The following is a 25,606-nucleotide window of genomic DNA, read 5'->3' as shown; positions in this document are numbered from 1 at the left end:
CTGCGAGCCGTGCGCGCTGCGGGGTCGTTGCGCGTCCTGTGACAATGGCTGGCTGGGATTCCTGCCGCGCAGGTCTTCTGCATCTTCGCCGGTGCCGGTGCCGGCGCCGTCCGACGTCTGCGCCCTGCCATTCGAGCTCAAACCGGCGCCTCGAGACGTGCGCGGCCGCAGCTCGCCTCCATCGCGGCTGCTCTGCGGACGTCCCGCCCGGTCCATGGTGCTCGACCGGCTGCGTCCGGCGCGAGAGCGCGTGCTCCGGCCCATCTCCCGCGAGTCTTCTTCAATTGTCTGTCGGAACGCAAACAGGGCGTCGGCCTCGTCGGTCGGATCCGAGCAGCGGCCGATGGTCACGCCGTCGCCGCTGTCAGCCGACAGCGTGCGGTCGAGGCCAGCGACGGGGACCAGCGTCGCGTGCGACGCCGTCGAAGCCGACGGTGACAGGTGGGGAGAGGGCCACGCCGGCGCCGTCTTCGGGCGCGGCGTCAGCTGGTCGTGGCCCGTCGATCCCGATCCCGAATCGTGGCTTGGACTGCGGTGGATGCCAGTTGCGACGGCGCCGCCCCACACGGCTGTTGCACCAGGGCCGCCGTTCGGCGAATGAGGCGCCCCGCTCGCCAGGCCCATCCTCGGCGAGGAGCCCGTGGCCATGGATGGCGAGCCGTCCAGCTGGCCGCCGAGTGCGCCGCGCCGCTGTTCGACCGTCGACGTCGTCGAGGGTCGAACGGTGTTCTGTCGAGAAAGCATCGTGGATGCCGGAAGCGGCTCCATCCGGGCCGCAGCCTTGACCGACTCGACGTCGTAGACCCTCCTGCTCTCTTCCCTGCTCGAAAGGCGCGCGCCGGCCGACATTGGCGGAGAGGCCACGTAGAGTCGGCGCCTCTCCTCCATCTCTGGTGCACCAGATCTTTCAGCCGAGACGGTGCTAATCGCCGATGGCCGCCGCTTCCATCTACCGTCGTTGATCAAGAGCGAGGCGCCCGATGCAATGTCTTCGGCCGCCAGGCCTGCCGCGCTTGCCGTCGAGGCGCGACCGAAGGAGGAATAGGCAAATACCGCGCCTGCCCCTGCAGCCGAGGAGCTGGCGCTGCTGTCAGCCGTGCCCAGGCGCCGAGCGCCGCGAGTATCCCACTGGCCGGCGAAGGGGACCTGTTCGCCTCCCGAAGAGTCGTCAGAGGCACGCCTGTGGTGGCCAGTCCCGAGCAGGTGGCGGCTGTAGGCCGGTGCAGGATTGAGGTCCTCCCGCAGCGCCGGGTTCAGCGCTTGGGTGATTGCCCTCTGTTCTTCCGACGATCGTTCAAGGGTCCGGGTCGAGACCGCGCCATCACGATGCGCGGCGTCCAGACCTTGTCCGCGAGGCGGCCTCCCGCCGTCCTGCACCTCGATCCTGTCGGCATCGTCGCTTGGCAGTCCTGCATCGTCGCCGATAAGGTGGGATCCATAGGTGGGCCCTCGGCGCGGATTGCCGCCCGTGCCCTCAACCACGACTGAGTCCATCGCGTAGAGCGCCTGCAGCTGCTGGGCAGCATAGGTCTGCGCGGCAGTCTGCGCAGCCGAAGAAGGCAGCTGGCCCGACCTGTCTTGCCCGCACGAGCGGAGCGAAACGGCCGATGCTGAATGCGACTTGGCACCGAGCTCGCCCTCAACGTAGAAGTCTAGCGAGTCCGGGCGACGCCTGCCTGACGGCCGCTTGAAGGCACCCGGCCCGCCGTGCGCGCCGCCGGACGAGCTAAAGTTGCCGCTCGTCCCCGGCCGGCTCCCTCCCGGGTATCCCGGATAGGGCATGGACAGGACGGCCGGGTCGCTGGCATCCCTGCGGTCGAGGTGCTCGTCGGCCCAAGCCGGATAGTACGACGGGGGCCGGTTGATGCGCTCGGGTGCCAGCTCGCGGGTCTGGCGCCAGGCCTTGCGGAAGATGCGGCCGGCCATGGAGCTGGCCACGGCGACGCTGGCGACAATGTTCATGAGGCGGTAGGCGTACCTGTCGGTGAGGACGTAGAGCAGGAGGGCCGAGATGAGAAAGACGAACTGGATGACGAAAAAGGCCGTCGTCTTCTGGACGAGCATCGTCTTGACGTCCTCGGCGTCGTAGTTGTGGCGGGAACTGGGAAAGATGCCGCGGGCGATGCCGCGCCAGCCGGCCTTGTTGAGCTTGAGGACGGTGAGGACGAGGCAGAGGACGTCAAAGAGGAGGAGGCTGGCAAAGACGCCGACGACGTAGAGGCCGTTGAAGTGCCAGGCGCAGAAGTTGGAGCTCTCGACGTGGGTGCCGTCGCTCATGGCCGGCAGCAGGACGGCAAAGGCCGCCACCAGCGCCCAGGCCGTCATGACGGGGATGACGACCTTGGAGCGCATCTGCCAGATGGAGCAGGTGCGGAGGCAAAAGACGAGCATGGTGGCGCTGATTGCGATGCTGAAGAGGGCGGTGCTGGCCTTCATCCACGGGTCGCACGAGGACGTCATGATGATGCTGTTGGTGACGGCGGTCACGATCCAGGCCAGGCTGACGTAGCGCGACAGGAGGTAGGCGACCGAGTAGACGCTCGAAAAGATGCTCGACCAGGTCGTCTCGCGGATGACGCGTATGTCAAACGGGGCGGTCGAGACAATGTCCCAACCCAGGGCGCCCATCCACATCGAAAAGTAGATGAGCCTGGCGGCGCACGAGGCACAGAGCGAGGCAGGTGGAACGAGCAGACGACGACCGTCGCAAGGTCAGCGTCGTTGGCTGGCAGCTCGAGCTCCCGTCTGGACCACCGGTCGACTCACCCGATGATGGCGGCGTGCGCATTCTGGGTGTCAATGTGGCGAAAGATGTTGTCGGTGGACGGGTTGACGAGAAAGACCTGGGGCAGGATGCGGGGCAGGCCGTCCGAGGGCCCCAGGGCTTCGGCGGCGGCGTCCGAGAAGCTCGAGGCAAAGTGAGTGGAGACGTCGCTCTGGTCCACCAGGGACGCGAGCGACAGCTTGAACGCCATCTCGGCCGCGGCTCGGTGGGGCGACGAGGGCAGGAGTGGGTCGGCGCTCGACGACGGGATGATTTCGGCCAGACGGAGGCGGCGGCAGCGACGACGGCGGTGTCGTCTGCCACGCTGCTCGGGTGGTGCGCTGCGGGCTGCCGTCTCCCTCGAAGGATGCAAATGCTCGGACCGATAGAGAGAGCCCGACGCCGGGGAGGGGCTGGTAGGGCTAGTGGGGGCCGGTGAAGAAGGTTTATGGGAACAGATGAGTCGGGGTGGCCCGCCAGCAGAAGAGTCGACGTGGCCGGCAACGTCGCCTGTGGCCGGCTTTGAGCAGAGGGCGAAATGTGCTGGCTATCGATGGAGCGATCAGTCGGTATGATGGGTTATGAGGAGAGGAGGCGATGCGCAGTGAACCTCGAGCGGCGGGTGGTGCTTTCTCGAAGCAGCCGAGCCGAGGCGGGCCGTGCCCAGGCGAGGTTAGACGGTGTGTGACGAGGTGCGGGACTGAGGAGCTATCAAGCCCATGGCTCGTGGCCGACGGCAGCGGGGTGCGAGGTGGGTCGGAAGGTGAGCGATGGGCTGGAGCGGCGCAGTGCTGGCGACGAGCGAAGTCGAGGGTAAGGCCGCTGCTGGGGCGAGAGTTTGGCGGGAGCTAGGCGTCGAGCTGGCCGCCTGTCGCCTGCAGTTGTACTGGCGTTGCGAGAGTGGAAGAGGAGGCGTATATGAGGGTCAAGGGCTGCTGTATGTGGTGCTGCAGCTAGAGGGTTGGCTGGAGCCGTCAGACGGAGCGGTGGCCGTGGTGATGGTGGTGGCGGGAAGCAGACCGAAGCGACTGGATGATGGGCAAAAGGGACAGGGCGCGGTGGTGAATGCTGCGAGAGGGAAGAAAAGGGGTCGCCGTGTGTAGCGTGTGGGTTGGGTAGTGGGTGGCAGCCACGGCGATGGGAGAGGGAGGGAAAGGGGGTGCGGTGATGATGATGGCGGCAGGTGGGTTGGGTGGTAGAGGGAGCGAGCGAGCGAGCGAGCGAGAGGGTTTTGGTGAAAGGGGAGCGAGCAATCGCCGGCCGGGTGCGATGCGAGAAGAGGTATGTAGGTGGCTGGGAGCGAGCAGGCCAAACGTCGGACCGAAGTGGCAGCCCGTCGAGAGCGAGCGAGCAAGATGGCAGACGGGCGGGCAAGGCGAGGCAGGCAGAGGCTAGGTTACCGTAGAGAGCAAGCCGGCCAGGCGCGAAAGCCAACCAAGCAAAAGAGGTCAGGCTACAGTAGGGCGGGGCGAGGCGAGGCGAGGGTGAAAACCCGCAAAGCCACCCACCCCCACAGGCGAGACGAGCAGAGAGGCGAGCGGCCAGGAGGAGCGGCCATCCACCAAAGGCGAGCCAAGAAGGCCAGGCGAGGCGAGGCGAGGCGAGGCGAGGCGAGGTATGGCCAGGCTGGCGGCCTCGCCCCGCGGCCAGCTCCCGACCCGACCCTTGGCTTGGCCTGGCTTGGCCAGCCCTACGGCACGCACCACGGCCGGCAGCCCCCGCGGCTACACTACTGTAGGCTGCGGCTTGGTTGGCCTTCTTGGCTGCGCCCTTCTCGCGCAACCAGACGAAGCTCGACGATCTTGCAAGCCGAGCCTTGCCTGGCCTGCCTTTGACACCACCGCCGGCAGGCCCCTTCCGTCGTCGCCCTCTCCGCCATCCTCGCCGGTCTCATCAGTCGACGGGTGGGTTGGCTTGGGTTGGATCTCGTCCCTGTCGATCCTCTTTCGACCTGCCCGCCTGCAAAGCAACGCCACCTGGTCTGGCTCTCTTGGCAACCTGCGACGTTACAAGCGGGCGTGCAGCTCCCTCCGCACCGTACCGTGCCCTCCCGCGGCGGAGCTGCCGGGCCAGCCTGCACGCGTGCGAGTCTCGACATGGTCTTCGCCACTTGCACGCGGCGCAGAGGTGACGGTGACAGCAGATCCATGTCCGGCCCTGACTACTTACATGGCTGCTCTCGTTGGCAAATCAAAGCGTCGCCCGACGGATTTTGGACGAAACGACAAGACAAAGTCACAGACATGTAGGCAGACTCAGCATTTCAGAGCATGGCAAGCAGCAGCAGCACGGGGGACCAGAAGCAGGCAAGGCAGAGAGGACCGCTTCTGCTGTATGTATGCCGCAAAGGCGAGACGACGAGGGCGGCCAGCGCGACGTCGGCGGGCCTGCCGTCCCGAGTCAAGGAGAAGAACAAGAACCTAGGTAGCGCCAGGGGGCCTCCTAAGCTCCTAGCCTGTAGCGCGAGCGATGTATGCATTCGTCTGGCAAAGGCTGCCTCTGGCTCGCCCTAGCCTCGCAAGCTACCGCCGCTCTCATGCCCTGCTCTGCCAGCATCGATTGGAGCCCCTCGACATCGAGACGGCCCAACCTGCCAAATGGTCCGGCCTCTTCTAACTACAAGGTCTGGAGTGCAACCAATGCTGACCTCTATTGTTTGTGCTTACTGCTCCCACAGCCTCGCCTCGATAGGGGAGGAGGACGAGCATGTCCTCGCGAGCTCGAGATGAGACGGCGGCGGCGGCGGCGGCGGCGAATCGACGGGAATTAACCGACGGACCCACGCTTCCGTTCCGTTGCTCGTATGCAGCCAGCTCAGCGCAGCAAGCAGGGCGAAGGGCGTAAGCAGCTACTGCTCCGGGGGACCGTGTGCCGAACCAAGAGGAGGAAGGACGACACGACGTCGAGAAGCCATTTCCCCCGCCCGCCCTCTATGTCCGACCTTGGTCCGACGTCGCGTCGAGCAGCAGCGGCACAGCCAATTTGTCCGACGTCGAACAGCTTCTCCTGCGGCGCGCCTGGCATCTCGCACATGAGGCGTACGTATACCTCTCGCTGGCATCGGACGTCCTCGGACGCCCCCCCCCCTCGACAAACCTGTTCTCGGCCCTGAACGAAACGTGTGACGCTACCAGACTTCGTTCATCAAGGGTCCGCCGATTGGCCTTCAACGTGGTCAAAGGGGGAAGCATCGACTCTAGAAGCAATGCCCCGCTCTGCGACTCTGGTGCCGCGCTCACAGAGTCGTTGGACTGTGGAACATCTCCGCTCCACCATTGTTCTCGCCTTCGAAAGCTGCATTCGGTGCATCTTGACGGGACGCCAGGGTTGAGGGCAGTGAGAAGCCCTGCTCATCGAAGTGCCTACACGGGACGGGGCCAAGGTTGGTTGCCATGGAAGCCGTGCTTGCTTGCTTGCTTCGGTGCTGGTCAACCCGAACAAAAACCACCGACTCCGCCGGCAGCGCAGCGGCACCTTTCTCCGGCACACAAGCAGCAGCAGCTGGTGCGGCAGCACGCAGGCAGGCGAATAGAACGAGAGAGTTGTCGGGGATCCAAACACCCAGCTGCTTGCTCTTTCGACGGCGAGATTCCCCTGTGCCGTACCCATACCGACACCGGGCCCATGACTTTAGATGCCTCTCGTGCCGCCATGGACCGACATGTACCCACGCCCACTCCCTTCTTCGACGACACTCGCATAGACGACGGGCCAAGAAGGGATCGACGTGCCGGTGGTGTATGTTGGACTGCACGCATCTGCGCCGCGGGCCCGTCGACAACCTCGACGGTCGCACGCCCACCTAGCATGCGTCGGCCGTCAGGCGGCACGCGCGCCCACCGCGCCATCCATGCACGGCCCGGCCTGGCCTGGCCGTACAGCAACCACTTCTTGCGCCGCTGCCGGTTCTGTAGCGTGAGACGGTTGTCCCCCATATGGAATCTACAGGGGTTCGAGCAGCTCGACGTAGCGGCCCATTTCGCTGGCAATGAGCCCGTATCGACTCGCCTCTTGCGGTGCTGCACATGACAAGAGTGGCGAGCGCAATGAGGTGGAGTGCCGTGGCGGGCACAGGGCGTGGCTGAGCCCCTTTGGCGCGGCCGCAGCACGGTGTCGACGCGTGTCTCGTTCAGGCTGCCCCTGCTGGACCATTCCTTGTTCTTGGCAGACATCTGCGTCTCCGCAAGGCGGGTGGCGTCCTTGTACACACACTTCTATGCTCGCTCTGCTCCGTGTCTGTGCTTTGACCTGGTTCGCCACCGCTCTTCTCCCCCTTGGCCCCCCAGGCGACTTGCTTTCTTTCGCCACGACCGCCACGCTGCCAGTCGCTCCTTCTACCCGCACGACGATAGGAATCCGAGGTGAGCCCTCCGGCCGTCGCGCCGCTGCGACCACCTTGTTCTCTTGCCCCAGGTTGAGGTCGTTTGAGCAGCCCCTCTCTGTCGATGGCTTGCAGAGCTCGTCGACGAGCGAGGCAGACAGCGGCGGCAGGGCTTGGGGTGCCGTCGTAAGACCGGCTCGCCGCTCCTCAGGCAGCGATGCCGACAAAAGCGGCAGAGTAGTCGCCTCTTCGCTCTTCGAAACCACCCCCCTGATGCTGCCAGCGAATGGAATGGGGCACTGGCCGTCTCTTCCCTCTTCTCTCTCTGCGCGACCCTGTCGATGCTCTCTTGTGCGGCCTCGGAAGCCAGCTCGTTTGCCGGACAAGCCACCCGCCGCTGCTCGGCGGCAGCCAGAGAGCAGGGGCAAAAAAGACGCTTCGACGCAGGCTGGCAGCGGCCGTCGTCCACCAGAGGCAGGCGTCGAGAAGCAACGGCCGCCCAGCAGCGGGGGGCCGCGCGGCCGCCGCTCTCTTTTTCCTCTTTTCAATTTTTTCCCCTCTCTCTCGAGCGCTGGGCTGGGGCTGGGGCTGGGGCTGGGACCAGGCCAAGGCTGTGGCTCCGCGCCTGGGCAGCCAGCCAGGCTACGCCCCCGCCGGCCCTTGCCTCGACGTCGCGGCACTCGGGACAAGGGCGTGGCCAGGGCACTCTGCTGCGCCCGACCCCGAGAGCCGCTTGCCTGCCCCCAATCCACCGAGGCAGCAAGCAGCAGGTGGTGGATGTCAGCCTGGCCCCCAGCTTTCTTCCTCGATCCCAAACCCTCGTCCTCTTCGACCAAGACTGCCACGGACCCCACATCCACGTCTTCCCGACATACCGGCGCCACCGCATCTACAGCCGACTGTTGTCTCCGGCTCACGACGCAACGCAACGCCGTCACGATCCCGCACGAACGGCCAGGCCACGTTGCTCCGACGCCAGCCTTGCCCCGAGTCTAGCGGCCCATCCATCCCGCAGCCGTCGGCTCGTTTCTTGCCGTCTCTTCCAGCAGCAGCGTCAAAGTATACCATACGACATCACCCTGTCTTCCGACGCGCTGTCTGGTCAAGTCCAACCCTTCCTCCGGAAGATTGACTGAGCGCAGTTTCCTCGGCCCTTACGCATGTCAGACCACGTCCAGGACGCGGCGTCGTCTGAGCCTGCGCCTGCATCAACCGACTCGACCGCATCCACCGGTCTCCCTGCTGCGACCATCGATCACGAGGTTGCAGCGCCGGCAGCGCCGTCATCTCCGTCACAACCTCGGCAGGCCGGACCCAATGAGAATGGCGACGCGGTCAAGATCGGCTCTCAGCCGCTTCCAATAGCGTCGCCGAAGCAGTCGTCCTCCGCCAACGGAGTGGCGTCCGTTTCTGAAGCCTCCGATCCAGTCGTCGCGCCCAAATCGGTCGACCGTGACTCTGCCCAGCCCTCGCAGCCCGCTGATGGCGCTCCCAACGGAGAAACAGCCACTACTGCGCCATCCGCAGAACAGCCGGCAGTCACCGACGGCGCACCGTCGATCGACATCCTCGCACAGTCGCCAGAAGCGCAGTCCCAGCCCGGGCTCCCGAAGGTGGAAGCAGCGGCCGGTCGACCGACTGAGGTCGTCAGCGACATTGCTGGCGGGCCAGATCCGCTGGTGCAGCCGGGACAGGCGCAGCCGACCGACGCCGACGCCGTCGTCACTGCAAAGCTCGCAGACCAGCTCGCGCAGCAGGCGGACGCCCTCGACGGAGCAGGGCACCCGCCGGCGGCGCCAGGGATCGCGTCATCGACTCCGTCCGATGCACCGCCAGCAACGCAAGGCGTCGAGGCCGTTGCTGCCGACAGAGACTCGCCTGCGGGATCAAGCTCGGGTCCTCCCGCCGCTTCAGCCGCACAGAGCAACGGCACTGCTTCCCGGCCGCCTTCCGACTCGCGGGATCTGAACCCGGTTGCACCAGACTTTCTGTCGTCAGGACCAAAACCCTCCGCTGAGTCTCTGCCGAGCGTCGAGCAAAGCGGTCAAGCTGCTGGGCCACTCGCGTCATCTGCAACTCCCTCTGCCGAAGGCGCTGCGACACAGTTTTCTCACACGTCGCAGCAAGCCGTCGAGGATGCGCCTGCGACTGCTGAACGAGTGTCAGGCGCGGTCACGACGTCGTCACCGGAACCCACGGCAGATTCCCAGGTGGCAGATTCCCAGGTCCAGACTGCCCAGGAGAGCGCATCACCCTCTATGCCCGCAGGAAGCATCGACAACGCCAAGACACCGAACCCAGTGCCTGGGTCGGCAGAGCAGAGCGAGAGCGCTGGACCAGCTGCTGCGGCCGACATGAGGACAGACGCCCCCGCCGCGAGCTCTGCTCCGAGCAGTGGAGATGCTCAGGATCCTGCCGTCGCTTCTGCTGCATCCGATGCAGTGCCGACCGCCACAAGCAACTCATCTGCCTCTGCAACTCGACCGACAGGCTCGAGCCAGGCGGACGTGTCGGACATCGCAGAAGCGCCCAACACAGCCCCATCGACACTTTCAGACGTGGCTGTCTCCTCTGTTGATGCTCCCGATGTTACGGAAGGGAGATCAGAGGATGCGACAGGAGCGGTCCCAGCCGCCTCTCTGCCCTCGGCCAGACAGGAAGGACCAGGGTCGACCGCGCCACCCAACTCGGCCGCGACTGCAGGCTCCGGCAGCCCGTCCATTACCGGCGGCACAAAGTCCGAATCGAAGTCAGAGCAGACGCCGACGCAGCCAGCAGCAACGAGCACCCAACCACCACCTACAGTGCCGCCGCCCTCAACGGAACCGCGTCTCACGGTGACGGCCGCCCCTTTGACGCCTCTGCCGCCTGTCTCGGCGCCGGAGCCCGCCTCTGGCAGCAGCGCCGAGAATGTCCCGACGTCCGCAGCGCCGCCCCAACAGACCGCTGAGCCTCTTGTCGCCTCTGCCAGCGCGAGCGCAGCTGCCGAGGAGCCCACCAGCGCCGCGGCAATTGCCGAGGCCTTGACTGCATCTGATCCTGCGGTCTCGGCGTCCAAGCCTGTAGAGACCGCGGTCGCAGCCAGCGCCCCGAGCCATGTCGCACCAGGATCTGCTGCGGCGCCTAGCGGTGCGACTGCTCCTGGTGCAGCCGCCAGCGCGTCCGCGAGCTCCAATTCGGCCTCCTCAGGAGACACACAGAAGTCGGCCGCGCAGGCTCTGTCGACCGGGAGGGACACGGCGGCTGAGCAAGGGATCGACCCCGCGACCTCGAATGCCAGCGGTAAGAGGAAGTCTGACGAGATCGAAGCGTCCGACCAAGCAGCGTCGCCCCGGAAGCGAGCTCGGGAAGGACGGGTCGCGCTGATCCTCCGCATCAACAAGGAGCTCATCCGGATGTGCGTCGATCTGCAGGCCAACAACCTCACCGGCGACCCGGTCTATCGAGAGTGAGTGTCCGCTTGTCGACCTCGCAGGCTCCGGAGAAAGCCTGACGCCACTCATGCCGGTCTGACGGCCCCTTCCGCGCGGGCCCACGCTGACTCGTCTCGATTGACATTCCTCATCGCCATGAGCAGTGTCGCTGTCCGACTCCAAGGGAATCTCGGATACCTCGCCAGCATAGCTGACAAGACCAAGGCGTCGGGCGAAGCTGCAGCGCCACCGCCACCGAAGCTCGACCCATTCCCCAGAACGTCGCACGCTCCCGAGTCGCCTCTGCCTACGCTCTACGACCAACTGATTGCCACCTTCGCTCGCAGCGACATCCATGCCAACGGCCCTGCAGCCTCGACTCCGGGCGATGTCCCCGGCGGTGACGGCGGCAACGACGGCAGAAAGCAATCGCTCGCCGAGTCGCTCACGGGGGCCGGCGATGAAGAGTCGCGCAAGCGGATGGCGCTGCTTGGAAGCAGCGGCAAGAGCAGCGGAGGTCCTGGATCACCGGCCGCATTCTCGGCTCCCTCTGCAGTCTCTGGAGCTTCTGCGCCGACATCGCTCCCCACCTCAGCGCACGCGGCGTCCGGCATGGCGAGCGCGCCCGGCCCGATGGCTTCTACGCCGGCTGCGGCGCCTTACCCGTCTGCGCCTACGAGCATGCCTGGCCCCAATGCGGTCTTTGCACCGCAGGACACTTCGTCTCCCTCGACGCAGCAGAGTCACCAGCCGCAGCAGCAGCAACAAGCTCCGCCTAGCCTGACCAGCGGTGGGCCCAACCTTGGCGCTGCTCCGCCCGTACCGATTCCCAATGCGCAGGCAGCCAAGCCGATGCCCAACAACGTTCAGGCGCAGGCGCTGGTCCAGGCGTTCGGTCCCAACGCGCTGACCAACCTACACGCGCTCCAGACCCACATCAAGGGACAGGGGACTCACCCGTGGGTCGCTTTCATGGAAGCCAACGTGCCGAACTTCAAGAACCTGCCGCTCCAGGTGCAGATGCAGCAGATGACGGGCATGCAGAATGCCGCACTGCAGCGTCAGAAGCTGGTGCAGCAACAACAGCAGCAGCAGCAAACGCAAGTCCAGCAGCCTCAGCAGCAGCAGCCTGACCACGGATCGACAGGGTATCCGCTGCAGCAGCAGCAGCCGCCGCAAGCGCAGAGCCCGTTCGGCGGAGTCGCTGCTTTCAACAACGGTGGCGGCGGCAAGGCGACGCAGAGCCCATCGCGGGGCACCAACAGCGCCGGACCAGCCTCTCACTACAGCAACAGCCCTGGCAGGATGTCGGCCTCACCGATGATGAGCGGACTCCCCCATCCGGGCTTGCAGGGCGCGCAGCAGCAGCAGCAGCAGCAGCAAGGCTCGCGACCGGCCACGCCGGCGCGGTCGGCGACGCCTTCGCAGCACTTTGGCGGCGCCTCTGGTCGCCCTGGAAGCTCTTCGGGCCCAATGAGTGCCGGAGGACAGAGGGCGCGCCAGCCGAGCGCGAGCCATATCCTCGGCGGCGGCGGCGGTGGCGAAGGGGCGGTCGGTTCGCCGATGATCCAAAGCAGGGGATCGCCTGGGACCTTCCTTGGCTCGCCCGCGCAGCAGCCGCCGGCGACGCCCCAGCAGGCTCAGCAGCAACAGGGGCAGCCGCCGCCGATGTCGATGCCGCAGCAGATGCAAAACATGCTGATGCAGAGCATCCCCAACCTGAACGCGCTTCCGCCGCACATCCAGCAGCAGCTGCGGCAGCAGTACGCGGCGCAGCTCCAGTCCCACCAGATGCGACAGCAGCCATCTCCCGCCCCGTCCGGCGACCAGGCGGGGCAGCAGCCGCAGCAGCCGCAGCCGCAACCGCATCAGATGGGCTTCGCCGGCATGAGTCCACAGCAACAGCAGCAGATGCGTGTCAGCATGAGCGGCGCTGGCGGGCAGATGTCGCCGATGCAGCAGCAGCAACAGCAGCAGCAGATGCAGATGATGATGGCCGCTGCCGCTGCGGCGCGCAGCAATCAGCAGGGCGGCGGTGGCGATGGCGCCAACGCCATGAACGGCATGAACGGCTTCCTCGCCGCTGGCATGGGCGGGCTGAGCCCGGCGCAGCTGCAGCAGCTCAAGCAGCAGCATCAACACCAGCAGCAGCAGCTCCAACAGCAACAGCAGCAGCAGCCCAACGCCGGCTCGCCCTGGTTCAATCCGGGCCTGCAGTGAGCGAGTGGCCCGTCGATGGGGGCGGGCTTGGCGCCTGGCATGGGGTTCAGGCTGCTCGCGCCCAGTGTTGCCGACCCCGCGTTTCTGTTGGCATCCCTTTGGGGGCCTGCCTCTGCTCTTTGCTTCCCTTTCCTACCCTTGTTGTCCCGTTCGAGGACGTGTGGACCTGTAAACTACGCTACCTCTGCCCGTCTCCCCTGCCCACTGCTTGCCCTCGGCCTGCTGTTCGTTCGGCCGGTCGACGGGCCGAGTCTCTTTTGGAATCAGTTGCGCAGCATCAGCATCTCTTTGCCAGTTCGTCGCCATTGCTGAGGTTTGCTTGACTGCCTGCCTACCTGCCTGCCTGACCAACTGACTGACTGACTAGCTGTCTCTAGGAGTGCTGTCCAGCTTGAAAGGGATCGACCGGGCTCGCTTGACTTCATCACCGAGCTTCAAAGCGTGCGATGCAGCTTTGCTTGCTATGCAGCTCGCTAGCTTGGAGGAGCGAGGATGTGTCTTGACGCTTTGCCCGTCCGGCGATGGTGCTGGCGACCCGACGTGGGCGCCAGAGTGGTGCGTGGCCGGCACCGAATTTGGTCGGAAGTGGGGGGCAGCCGAGCGGGCGGACAGGCGGCGCGGCGAGGGTCCGCCCAGCTCGGCTTTCCAACACCGTTGCGTGCTACATAGCTCTTCGCCTTCGTCTTCGCCAGCCCGAGCGACCCGGGCACCTTCCTCTCTTTGCGTCCCACCCCCTCCTTCCCCCTCCCCCCTGCTGCGCCCGTCCATCACCTCCAACCGAATCGGGGCCCAAAGCAGCAACCGACCACACCCGTCCCTACCCCACATCTTTCCCCCGACCTCTTCCCTTGTGGACACGCCAGGCGACCATGACGTCCAAGATCCCGGGAATGCAGCACCTGCACTCGTTCACCCAGCGAAAGGCGGGCACCTGCGCCGAGCTCAGAAAGGCCCAGGAGGGCCTCAAAAACGACCTCATCCTCCGTGCAGCCCGCGGAGAGCAGACCGAGAGGGCTCCCTGCTGGATCATGAGGCAGGCCGGAAGGTACCTCCCTGGTGAGTTGGGTGGCGGTGGCGGTGGCGTCGGCGGCGGCGCGACTCCTGTCGGCCCCTTTCTCCTTCACCTCTTGCTCTCATATCCGCGGCCGCGAGACTGTTCGGAACGCGTGCCTGCCCTCTGCCACCTCGAGTGCTGACGGCCTCTGAACGCCGATCCTCGGCCTTGATCCCCTGCCCGCTCCCTACCCCATCACTAGAGTTCCGCAAGATCCGCGAGGACCACGACTTCTTCACGTGCTGCCGCGATCCGGAGCTGGCGTCGGAGATTACCGTCCAGCCCATCCGGCGGTACCGCGGGCTGCTGGACGCCGCCATCATCTTTAGCGACATCCTCGTCATCCCGCAGGCCATGGGCCTCGAGGTCGAGATGCTGCCCGCCAAGGGCCCGCACTTCCCCGCCCCGCTCGTCACGCCGCGCGACACGGAGCGCCTGCGCAAAAAGGTCGACGTCGAGCGCGAGCTGGGCTACGTCTACGACGCCATCCGCCTGACGCGCACCAAGCTCGACGGCGAGGTGCCTCTGATTGGCTTCTGCGGCGCCCCCTGGACCCTCATGGCCTACATGGTCGAGGGCGGCGGCAGCAAGACGTTTGAAAAGGCAAAGACGTGGCTCTTCAAGTACCCCGAGGAGAGCAAGGAGCTCCTCCAGCGCATCGCAGACGTCGCCGTCGAGTTCCTCGTCGGCCAGGTCGTCGCCGGTGCCCAGGTGCGTTGTGGCCCCGCCTGCCTCCCCCACGTCCTCTTACCCGTCCTCGTCGGCACGACTCGGGCCCTTTGCTCATCCTAACCCTCCTCCTCTGCCCCTCTCTCGCTCCCGGCCCCTTTCGTCCCTCCCCCTCCCCCGCGCGACAGATGCTACAAGTGTTCGACTCGTGGGCGGGCGAGCTATCGCCCTCGGACTTCCGCACCTTTTCGCTGCCCTACCTGCGTTCGATTGCCGCCTCGGTGCGCGACGCCCTCAGCCTGCGCTCCATCACCTGTCCGCCGCTCATCATCTTCGCCAAGGGCGCGCTGGGCCACTCGATGCCCGAGATTGTCAAGGCCGGCTACGACGTCGTCGGGTTGGACTACACCGTCGAGCCGTCAGTGGCGCGCAAGGTCGTCGAGCTCGCCTCGCCCGGCCGCGCCATCTCGTCCAAGACCAACACGGCCAGCGGCGCAAACGAGGCGGCGCACCGGCTCGCGCTGCAGGGCAACATGGACCCCGCCGTTCTGTACGCGGGCAAGGAGGCCATCGAGCGCAAGGTCGACGAGATGCTGCGCGCCCGCAAAGGCGGCTTCGGCGGCGGCGGCGCCTACATCTGCAACCTCGGACACGGCATCACGCCCGGCGTCGACCCCGAGGCCGTAAAGTGGTTCCTCAAGGCCGTGCACCGCGTCAGCGAAGAGGTCAACAGCGCCAGGGACGAGGAGTAAGGTCGCGACGCCCCCCCTTGTCCGCAACCGGTTCGATGGATGGCGGAAGAGGGCCTCTAGGCGGGCTGGGGGCCGCGATAGACGTCGAACGAAGCCCACTCCAGCCCGGTCCGGTACGGCACGGGCAGGCCGCTGTGTCCCTCTGCTTCTCGCACACCCTGCCACGTCAAAAGCGAGAGAGTTCTAGACCTCCACACTCTGCCCTGGCATCGACGAGCTCGTGGGAATGAGAACCGGTCGATGTCGTCGTGTAAGAAATGAAGCGAACAGGCCAAGGGAAGCTATATGCGCACAGCGCAGGTCGCTTGGTCGCTTGGTGTCTGGCAGCTGCTGCGGAACGAAACAAACCGCGAGATGTGCGGGAAACAAAGGCGCCCGTCTAGACACGTCTCTGGGGATCGTGCTCCAAGCCAATCATGAATTCATCCACGTCGTCCGGGAGATCCGTATCCTCTCTAGCTCCAGCCGGGTGATGATCTCGATCCTTGTAGTCGGGGGGATCCGCAGGTTCTTGCGCGGGTCTTCTAGTGATCAACGAGGAGCGTCCTCCTCCTCCTGCGCTTCTTGTCGCCCACACCGGCGCCGGCGGCGGGCGCATCGACCTGGAACGCCTTCTGCGAGCCTCCGGTTCCGACGTGCGAGGGACGCTTGAGCAGGGGAGCAGCAGCGGCGGCGTCGCCCTTCTTGTCTTCACCCTCAATCACCTGGTCAGCCTTCTTGGCTCTGTCGGCAGGCGTCTTGGACGCACCAGCAGTGGGAGCGGTACCATCAGTAGATGCCTCCGACTTTGACGACGGCGACGACTTTGACGACGGCGGCTGGGCGGCAGACTGGTGATGGTAAGCCTTGGGATCTTTCATCATTCCAAACGCGCGCTGCAGCATGGCCTCGTCGACGCCGTCTTCGTCGCCCTGGGAATCGGCAGGCGCGTAGGCGTACTGCGAGACGCCATTGGCTTTGTCGGCCTTGGCCTTGGCCAGCAGGGCAAAGTGGCCGCCCACGACGGGGCGCGCCAGGAAGTGGATCGTGGGCTCGCCCGTCGAGTCCTTGGGGAAATCGCCCGTGTCGGCCTGCATCAGGTCGGTGAAGGGCGCGTCGGTGAGGCCGTTGCTGACAAAGGCGTAGAGCAGGTCGATGAAGAGGTCGCGCGCCTTGGGGTCGTCGGTCGTGGCCGCCGCAAACATTTCCCAGTCCGTCTTGGCCCACTTGTGGCGCGAGTCGAGAGGCACGGCGTACTTGAGCGCCTTTTGGGCGTACCACGCGTCCTGGATGTCGTAGATCTTGCGCGGAACCAGCTGCAGGTTGAGCAGGCGGTCGCCAAACAGGTTGTAGAGCGTGCCCCACGACGCGTCGTCCTGGTAGGCCAGCTTCGTGTGCGACTTGTCCTTGCTGAGCGCGAAGCCCTGCCACAGCTTGACGTAGGTCGTCGAGACGTTGCGGTAGCTCTTGGCGTCGGCCGACTCGCCGAGCATGTCGGCAATGGCGCCCATGGCGGCGATGCCCTCGATGCCCTTGATGGCCAGGTTGGTCTGGTTGGCCAGCGTGCCGGCAAAGTCGTCGGTCGACAGCTGCGTGGCCGGGATGAGCGAGTCCTCGATCAGGAACTCGGCCCACTGCTTCATGATGGCGTAGTGCGAGCGCAGCCAGGGCTCGGCCGCCTTTTTGCCCACCAGCTGGGCGTAGTGGAGCGCCATCCAGATCATGTTGCCGCTCTCCTCGACCTGCATCGGCTCGTCGTTGCCGTCGTTGTGGCCAAACGCGTTGGGGTAGACGCCGAGGTCGTGGACGCACCACTTGTTGGGGTACAGGCCGCTCTCGGTGTATTCAAAGATGGGCTGGAGCAGGTCGCGCAGCAGGCGCGGGTTGGTGTAGCTGAGCAGCGGGAAGAGCGGGAAGATGACGTCGACGGTCGACATGTCGCCGTTGGACGAGATCTCCTTGAGGAAGAGGAGCGTGTCGCTGGTGTTGTACGACTGCGTCTTGTTGTCCCAGGCCACGGTGATCTCGAAGGTGGCAAACGCCTGGCGCACCGACAGCGTCGTGATGGCCGCGTAGCGGTCGCCCACTTCGCCGCCGCCGGCGACGGCCTTGCTGTCGTCGACAATCTGCTGGTCAAACTGCTTGGCGCCCGCCAGCGCCGAGTCAAAGTCGTCGACAAAGAACGACACGGCCTTTTCCAGCGTGTCAAACTTGGTCTGCCAGTAGCCGTAGCGGTCCTCCTGGAAAAAGGCGGTGCTGCCCGAGCCGGGCTTCTTTGCGCGGATGTAGTTGACGTAGGGCGACCGCATGTGGCCGACAACAAAGAGGGCGTTGGGCGCGGCGCCTTTGACGTCAAAGTCGACGGCAAAGGCGTACGAGTTGTCCGGGCCGAGCGTGGGGCCGTGGTCAAAGGTGACGTTGCCGCGCTTGATGAACTCGCTCTGGGTGACGATGTTGTTGTTGTTGCGGCTCGACAGGCCCTTGTGGGCGCGGGCGGCGTAGGTGGCGTTGCCCCACTCTGCGCGCTGGCGGAACTCGGTGTAGACCTGGGGCGACTTGCGCGTGACAAAGTACATCGACGAGTTGCCCTTGTCGCTGAACCTGACGTCGTAGGGCGTGCCCTGGTAGTCGTAGTCGTGGCCCGTCACCCAGCGCTCGTCGATGTCGGTGTACATCTGGACGCTGCGGTTGGCGGGCGGCGGCTGGTCGAGCTCAAAGTAGAGGTAGCTGAGGGGCAGGCTCTGGCGGAGGTAGTCGTCGGGCGTGATGGGGGTGAGGAAGGTGACGGTGAACTTGACGCCGTCGGCATCGAAGCGGAAGATGGTGCGGGTGGCCGTGTACTCGACGCTGAGCTGGGTGGCGGCCTTGCCGGCGCGGACCAAGGTGCCGAAGCCGTTGCCCATCCACTGATAGGTGGTGCCGTCGACGCGGATGTAGCCGGTCCAGCCTAGGCGGAACTCGCCGTCGGCGCCGTACGACGAGGTCCAGAAGGCGGGGTACTCGCCGGCGAGGTAGCCTCCGTCGCCGACGCTGTTGGGGGGAGTCGACGAGAGCGAGGAGCCGGCGGGCAGCCAGGCGTTGAGGTAGGGGCTGCGGACGGCGAGCGGGTAGCTCGGGGGCTTGATGGGCTTGAACTTGCTCGAGTTGAGGGCCTCGTCGGCGTTTGTGATGCCCGGGTTGGTGTTTGGGCGGGTGGGGCTGCCGTCGGCGGGCCGCTTCTTGTTTGCCGGTGTCTGTCCCTTTGTGACGAGGCGGAAGGCGGGAGAGTTTACGTTGCCGTTCTCGAGGACGGTCTTGTGTGCCGGCTCGACGGACCACTGGATGCCCGAGGCGTGCTGGTTGCTCGAGGCTGCGCTGGGGACGGCGGCGTCGTGGCCGAGGTGTCGAAGGCCGTCGGGTCGGGTGAGGTCGCCGAGCATCTGGAAGATGTTGAGGAGGCCATCGCCCTTTGCGAGGGATGCGGCGGCGGGCTGTAGAAGGAGCAGGCCGGCGGCCAGCGAGCCGAGCGCCGGCTTGAGGTGGATCTTCATGGTCTTGTAGTGCGGGGCGAAGCGGTCTGCGAGGGCAGCGGAAAGGCGCCGGGTGAGGATCAGAATGTCGACGAGGAGACGGAGCGAGGTTGGCAAAGGCAGGGCGCGAAGGCGCGAGGGGGGCTATATAGGGGTGAGCATGTCGCGGCTGGGCTCGGTCAAAGAGGAACGGGGGCCACCGCTCAGCCTGCCGCAGAAGAGGGGGATACTCACGCGATGGGGTCCGATGTGTGCGGCTAGCCGTGCGCGGGGACGGGGTCGGGGTGCGGGTATAGATTTGCGAGATCTAGCCGGAGCACGAGGGGGGAGACTGAGGGACGAGGAGCCGCCTCTATGTGGGTCGTAAGAGTCGATGATCTAGCCGGGAATAGGTCGAAGGGAGTGCCAGGATGGATGGAGGGCAAGAGCGAAGGACGACGACGAGGGCGAGCAAGAGGGGAGGGGAGGGGGAGAGGGGTGCCGGCCAGACGAGGGACGAGGCGAGGGATGGCAAGGAGCGTAGGTGTGGGGGGGTGCGTGTGCGTGTTTGCCGGCTAGGTAGCCAGGCGGTGGTGGAGGCTAGCGAGGGGATGGATCGAGGGGGGGAACGGCGCTCGGACACGCTGGCTCCGGTCAGCAGGCTACCGTAGGAGCACAGGCGGCTACGACGGCGCGAGAAAGAGGCAGGCAGGATGGACAAGCCAGGCCCAGATCGTCGACGACGATGCAGGCGGCAGCGGGGATTTTATGCCTTGGTTGGGCGGACCGGACCCCTCGTCGCCGTCGTCGCCGCCGCTGCACTCCGTCCACCTCGACAAGGCAGGCCAGCCACAGACGGCGCGCAACGGCGCGGCACGTCAATAATGTGCCATACATGACCCAGCCGGTGCCAACCTCTGGCCGGACAGGACCGGTCCCGACGAGCGGCTTGATTTCAAGCAGCAATAAGCAAAAGGCAGGCAGGCAGGCAGGCAAGGGGGCGCAAGCATCAAGACGGCCATGCATTCACCAACATCATATCGTTAACGAGGTGGGGCGGCGAGTGGATATCGATCCGAGCAGGCTAGGGGTCACCACGCACCTCGAAAGAAGCTTCCGCCCATTGGCTAGCCGGACTCGCCAGACGCGCCTCTGTAGCTAGCGAGCGAGCCGCTCTTCATACAGAAGTACGACCAGCCAGAGTAGAGTAGAGTCATGCTCTTGATCAAGGCCCGAACGGCGAGCGATCAAGGTGATGCTCATTGTCAGCCACCTCCAGAAGGGCCTCGGGGCGATGCAGAGGCAGGCAGAGGCAGGTGGCAGGTCCAGATAGCGAGGTGATGAGAGGCTAAGCCAGGCAGGCTGCGCTAGGCTCGGCTTGCCTCTTCCGAGGTGGGGGTCGACGATGACAGCGGCGCAGAAGGCAGCAAAGAGAGCGGGACCAAGCAAGCAAAGACACCGGCCTGCTGCCTAGCCTCTTGTAGGCTTGGCCAAGGTTCGAACCCCCCACCATGGTGACAAGCCACCACCCGGATGCCCGTGTAGGTACAGACGCCAGCCAGGCCTCAACGCACGGTATCCACGCAGCGACACCTAGCCTTTATTTGCTTGCTCGTGAGCTGAGAGCACCGACGAGGCCGGCGATGGTACAGCCAAGGTCAAGCGGCGTGGGCCCGCGGGAATGGGCGCGCGTCCCGCGAGAGACATGATCGTCGCCCGTCGCCCGTCGCCGGTGGGGTGGTATGATGGGCTTGGGCGTGCGTCGATCCGGGGCGGTCAGGTCAAGTCAGGCGAGCCAGCCAAGGCGAGTCGAGGCGAGGCGAGGAGAGGCGAGGGTCTGCGCTCCACCCCCGCAATTTGTCGCCCGCCTTTGCCTTGCCTGCCTGGCCTGCCCGGTGCAGGCTGCTGCAGTCGCGCTGCACTCCACCCTCGAGGCGCACGCACGTCGCCGTAAAGGTGCATCGCACTGGCCCGCCCTCGGCCCGCCAGTCGGGCAGCAGGCCGGCGTGCACCGTCAGGCTAGGCCTACCCAAGCCAAAGTCATACCCGCACCTGCCGCGCCTCAAAGTGCGGCCTGGCGCGCGCAGCCAGGCCCCCGCCGTCGCTCCTCGCCACCGCCCACGCCCTGGCCAGGCCTGCCACCACGAAACAAATACGGCCGGCTGGGCATGCTCTTGGCGCCATCGTGGCCTCGACGGCCAACACCTGCCCTCCCTCGTATCGCACACCTTGGGCAGAACGGCCAGACGGGCCAATGTCACGCTCCGCACCCGCCTTGTGGCCGCCCTGCCTCCGCACATCGCCTGGTTCCCCGCTTCCATGCGACGCCGCCCATATCAAACACGACGGCAACAACGTGACTTGCAAAACGGGCACGCGGGCACGCTTCCCCGGGCGCATAGTCATACACAGCGAGACAGACGGACAGGGTAGCCGCGCAGATCGAAACAGCTCATCGGCGACTTACGAGCCTCGCGCATGATATGCCTCGACACGGCGACGTTGTCAGCGCGCGGCCGGGGCAACGAGGCCTCAGCGGGTATTGGGGGCCGCCATCCTGATCCAGGCGGGGGTGCCCATCAGACAACAAAGAGCGGCGGCGGGCGTTCGGCAAGCAGCAAGCAGCGGCTGCAGCCATCCTTCGCACTTGCACGGCGCGCAGCGGCGATCACGCCAACACCGACTGCTACTGCTCCATCGACTCGTTGGCGGCTTGCTGCGACTCGTGCTCCTTCTTCATGGCGCTCCACGCCGCCATGTTCTCGACCGTCTTGTCTTGGTAGATCTGGCGGGGGGGTTTGCAACCAGATCCAGACGCAGTCGCAGGGGTTCGGTCTCGTCAGAAGACGCCGTTCATCGCCACTGTCGCCGTCATCGCTGCTGCCCCGCTCGTCTGCTCACCTTTCGCTGCTCGTCGGTCAGCGCCTTCCACGCCTCCGACACCTTGCCCAGCACCTCGGGGTACGACAGGCCCGCGTGCTTCTTGCGCACCTCTTGGCGCACCTCGTTCTGGAACAGCAGGTACGCGCTCGGCGGTCGCTTGGGCGCCTCGGGATCCTTGGCCTTCTTCTCCCGCCGCTTCTGCGCCTTGGTCATCGGCTTGACCTTCTTGCTCGTCGGCGTGCTCGCTCCCGGCGAACCCGTCTGGCCAGAGTCGCTCGACGGCCCAGCAACGTTGGTCGTGGCGCCGTTGGCCATGCTCGCGAGGAAGTCGAACGCCGCAGGCACGCCCGAGCCGCCCGCCGTCGTCGGGCCTGGCGTGCCGGAGCTCACGTTGCCCGGCTGGGCCAGCACAATCGCCGCCACGCTCGGGTTCTGCCGGGCCACGGCCTTGACAAACGCATCGCAGCTGTCGGCCGCGTGGCGCAGCTGGGCCGACAGGCGGCTGACGGCGTCAAACATCTGCAGGGCAGCAGCGAAAGTCATATCGAATCGAGGATGTAAGCAGCCAAGCCCACACCGATCGGTCCCCCAAGGGCAGCCATCCACCCTGCGTGCATGTCGCCCTTCAGCCCGCGCCTAGCACCGGCCGGCCAGCCACTGCAGGTGCGCAGGGTGGGTGGATGGATCGGATCTCTCGCCCGGTGGCGGCGTTGTACTCACCGTCTGACGGGCGATGAAGATGTCGTCGGACTGGTTGCCGGCGTGCGACATGCCAAAGTTTCCCGCAGCGTGCTGGTGGTGCGAAGCCTGCTGCTGCTGGTGCTGGTGCTGGTGGTGCGACGGCTGCGTATGGTGGTGCGCCGCCAGCGGCAGCCCATAGTCAAAGTTGTTCTGCATGGCGAAGTCGTGCTAGCCTACTGCTGGCGTAGGACAGACGGCGCACAGAGCGTGTCGAGACCGGCAATGGCGAGATGGCGGTCAGCAGAGGGGTTGAAGCACGGGGCAGTTCCAGAACAGAGGCGAAGAGGAGGCGGAAGAAAGCGACGAGATCAAGTGACTGGAGGTCAGCGGCGTGCGAGGGAAGATCTGCGGGTCGGGTGGGGAGCGCCCGACGACCGCGTCCGAAGGGTGGACCCCTGCTGGCGAGAGACGCGTCGGAGACGCGTTTTGGCCTGCAGGCGCGAGATCGCAAATGGGAACCAGAGAGACAGCGGTCGGGCATCCAGCCAGGTGCTTGGCCGGCGACGCCATGGGCCGAACGGCTCGTCGAAGATGCCGAGGAGGCAACCAGGGCGCCGACAACAAGACGACGGAAGCATGCCGCGCGGATGCACAGGAATCACCTCGCCCGCCAGGAGATGAGGACTGCGGCCCCGCGGGTCGCGGTGTCGAAGGCGTCACGGCCTGGTGCGGGGTCAGGACGGGTCGACGAGGCGACAGCGGGCTCACCGGATCCAGCAAGCAGTAGCAAGAAGATGCGAGAAGCGCGCAGCATGGAGCAGGTGGTGCGCCGGTCGATCGAGCGAGGGCGAGCAGCAAGCACGTCGGACCATCGGCGGTTGCTCGGCGTTGCGACCGAGCAACGCAGGCCAGGCCAGGCCAGAACAGCACGGCGGGCAACGACGACTCACGTTTGGGGCAGGCAGGGCAGGGCGGAAAGAGGGGCGGGGGCGCAGATAGCAGTGATGGTCCTCGAGGCTGCTCTTGAGCCGCACGGATAGGGAACGGCAGCAGTAGTAGCAACCAGCATGGCCAGCGATAGCAGCATCACGAGCGCGGACACGATCGGATCGGAACGGCGCAAAAGGGCGTGCTCGAAGTCAGCGAAACCACGCAGCAAGAGGGAGACAGCAAGAAAGAGAGAAAGAGCGCGGACGGCAGCAGAAGGAGAAGCGGCCAGGGCTAGCGAGCGGTGGCATCGGGCAGCTGGCCCCCATCTGATAAGGATCGCGAGGCAAGATCGACTCACCTTGCTTGCTTGCTTGCTTGCTTGCTTGCTTTCGAGTGCGCAATACGCGGACGGGCCCTGGGGTTTAGAGAAGGGGGTCAAAGGGGGAGGCCACGGTGAAATGGTGGTTTGAAGGGAGGAAATTCAACGCGCCCGCGTTTCAAGTCGGCGCCCTTTTGAAGCTTTAAGGGCTTGACCAAGTGACCGCGGTCCAATTGACGAGGCCTGGCGAGGTCCGCCGCGGCAGGACCCACCGGGCAGGGTCGACTTTCGGTTTTGAATTTGGGGGCGGCGCCCCGAGCTCGGCGGCGCCCGCTGGCCAGCAGGCCTGGCTGGCAGGCTTGCCTAGGCCTCGGCCTATCTATCATGTCGCGCGGTACACGCAGGCAGGCGGTAGCCAGGCCTCGAAAAAGGCGAGCCAAGCAGGCATCGCTACGCTAGGCCAGGCCAGGCCGGGCACCATCACGCGGCCGCTGGTTTGGGCCAGGCTGGGTCAGGCTGGGCTGGCTGGCCAAGGCCTGCAGGCGGCGCCGGTCGCAAGCCCGACTCGCCCTCCGACCACCACCTCGACCGCCAAAGGGGTCGCATAGCCTCAAGCAGCTTCGACCTCTCGTTTCTTCTCCTCGCTCCCATTCTGCAAGCTCGCCACCACCATCTGCGATCCTTTCCCTTTCGCCACCGACCCCGTTCGTCCCAGCAGCGTCCTTTGCCCACCGTCTCGTGCTCAAGAGTGCGCCCGTCCATCCGATCCGCCCCTTTCCTGGACATTGCACAGGTCGTCGTCGTGCTGCTCTGACCAAGTTGCTGCTCGCTCTGGCCCTCGAAAGCCGCCTCTGCTCTGCACTCCGCTTCCGACTCTCCCGACGCCATCAAGGGCCCCCGATCTGCCTGGCTCGCGGTGTGATTGCGCCCGCACGTCAGCCGTAGGTCGCGGTGGGCAGCTCGCCACCCGCAGACACCGGCTGTTCTATCAGACGAGGACAGCCAGCGAAGCGTCGCACGCAGGCGTCGTCTTGACCTCTCCGTCTGTCCGGAACTCGCGTCGAGACCGACGTCCCCCGGACGCTGACGCCAAGGTCTGGCAGCTGGCAGCCGGCCTCTTGCGGACAAAGCGACCTCGGCGGTCTGGCCCGTCCATCGTCGCCGGATCCGCGCTCGAAGGCGACGCCACCGCCCGCCTGTCCCCGTAGCCGTAGCCTGCCGTAGTCGTAGCATCCTTAGGGCCCCTTCCTCGAAGCAGGAGGGCGACCTGCATCCCGTTTCCCCGATCTTTCCCTCCTTTGGGAGCACCTGACGGCCAGCCACTTGTGGTCCAGGCTGCGCAGCGATCGCGTCTGCGACGGCACCTTGCCCAAGCCTAGGCAGGGCGACTCTGAGCTGCGCTGAGGCCTCATCATTGCGACACGGGCCTGCCAAGGAGAACCCCCCTGGCTCGAAAAACTGCTGGCTCGAGGCTCGGCCGGCCCGCTCAGTCCACCCGCCGTCGAGCTTGTAGGTGCGCCCACCTTTATCGGCCACGGCCTTCGCAGATCGCTCCAGCCGCGAGGACGCGGGTAGCTCCGGCGACGACGAGGAAGACGAGGACGATCGATCTCGCAGCACGCCGCCGCCCCCATAACTACGTACGAGGAGCCGGCCTCGAGGCAAGCCAATCAACCCTAAGGACCCACGATCGCCCTCGCAAGCAGGCGGACGAGCAACCAAGCGAAGCAAGCAGCAGGCAAGCGCACTCACAGAGCGCCGCACGGGCAGGGGCCCGCCCTCCAACAAAGGTGAGTGGGTCCAGGCCACGATTACAAAACGGCCGCTGAAAGCCGGGCAGGGGCGCTCCCGATTTTTCAAATGTCGACCGCGTTTGAATACAAAGAGAAACCGAGACCTACAATAGCCGCACGCACGCCTATCCAACCGGAGGCGAAAAAGGGGGGGACGCCCGGTCTTTGGACCAGCCCGTCGGCGCGAAAAATCCAAATCGCTGCTAGCCGGGCCTTGCAGCTGGCGGGCGGCCCCCCCCCCCCCCCCCGCGGCGAACGACGACGGAAGGGTAGGAGGACGGCGGTCGGCGGCGAACGACGACGACGGACGGACCGCCGGACCCGGGAACCGGACCCGACC

The 25,606-nt window shown here is 65.9% G+C and overlaps 5 protein-coding genes across 5 annotated transcripts; 2 read left to right on the top strand and 3 right to left on the bottom strand.

Annotated features, from left to right (window-relative positions):
• Positions 1-137: 137 nt before the first annotated feature.
• Positions 138-2,975, bottom strand: PFL1_06783 (uncharacterized protein; the record flags this gene model as incomplete). The annotated part of the gene is made up of 3 exons (XM_007884329.1): positions 138-192; positions 299-2,650; positions 2,767-2,975. 3 exons carry the CDS (start codon positions 2,973-2,975, stop codon positions 138-140), a joined length of 2,616 nt encoding a protein of 871 aa, XP_007882520.1.
• Positions 2,976-8,245: 5,270 nt separating this feature from the next.
• PFL1_06782 (uncharacterized protein) lies at positions 8,246-12,718 on the top strand (the record flags this gene model as incomplete). The annotated part of the gene is made up of 2 exons (XM_007884328.1): positions 8,246-10,533; positions 10,663-12,718. The coding sequence occupies 2 exons, from the start codon at positions 8,246-8,248 to the stop codon at positions 12,716-12,718; spliced, it is 4,344 nt and encodes a 1,447-aa protein (XP_007882519.1).
• Positions 12,719-13,587: 869 nt separating this feature from the next.
• Positions 13,588-15,193, top strand: PFL1_06781 (uncharacterized protein; the record flags this gene model as incomplete). The annotated part of the gene is made up of 3 exons (XM_007884327.1): positions 13,588-13,774; positions 13,975-14,483; positions 14,630-15,193. 3 exons carry the CDS (start codon positions 13,588-13,590, stop codon positions 15,191-15,193), a joined length of 1,260 nt encoding a protein of 419 aa, XP_007882518.1.
• A 524-nt stretch (positions 15,194-15,717) lies between these two features.
• Positions 15,718-18,702, bottom strand: PFL1_06780 (uncharacterized protein; the record flags this gene model as incomplete). Its single annotated transcript, XM_007884326.1, has 1 exon — positions 15,718-18,702. One exon carries the CDS (start codon positions 18,700-18,702, stop codon positions 15,718-15,720), a length of 2,985 nt encoding a protein of 994 aa, XP_007882517.1.
• Positions 18,703-21,346: 2,644 nt separating this feature from the next.
• Positions 21,347-22,440, bottom strand: PFL1_06779 (uncharacterized protein; the record flags this gene model as incomplete). The annotated part of the gene is made up of 3 exons (XM_007884325.1): positions 21,347-21,445; positions 21,562-22,062; positions 22,264-22,440. The coding sequence occupies 3 exons, from the start codon at positions 22,438-22,440 to the stop codon at positions 21,347-21,349; spliced, it is 777 nt and encodes a 258-aa protein (XP_007882516.1).
• Between the last annotated feature and the right edge of the window lie 3,166 nt (positions 22,441-25,606).

Source organism: Pseudozyma flocculosa, assembly GCF_000417875.1.
Source record: "Pseudozyma flocculosa PF-1 unplaced genomic scaffold scaffold00031, whole genome shotgun sequence".
Lineage (NCBI taxonomy): Eukaryota > Fungi > Basidiomycota > Ustilaginomycetes > Ustilaginales > Ustilaginaceae > Pseudozyma > Pseudozyma flocculosa.
This window is presented reverse-complemented; position numbering and strand designations above follow the sequence as displayed.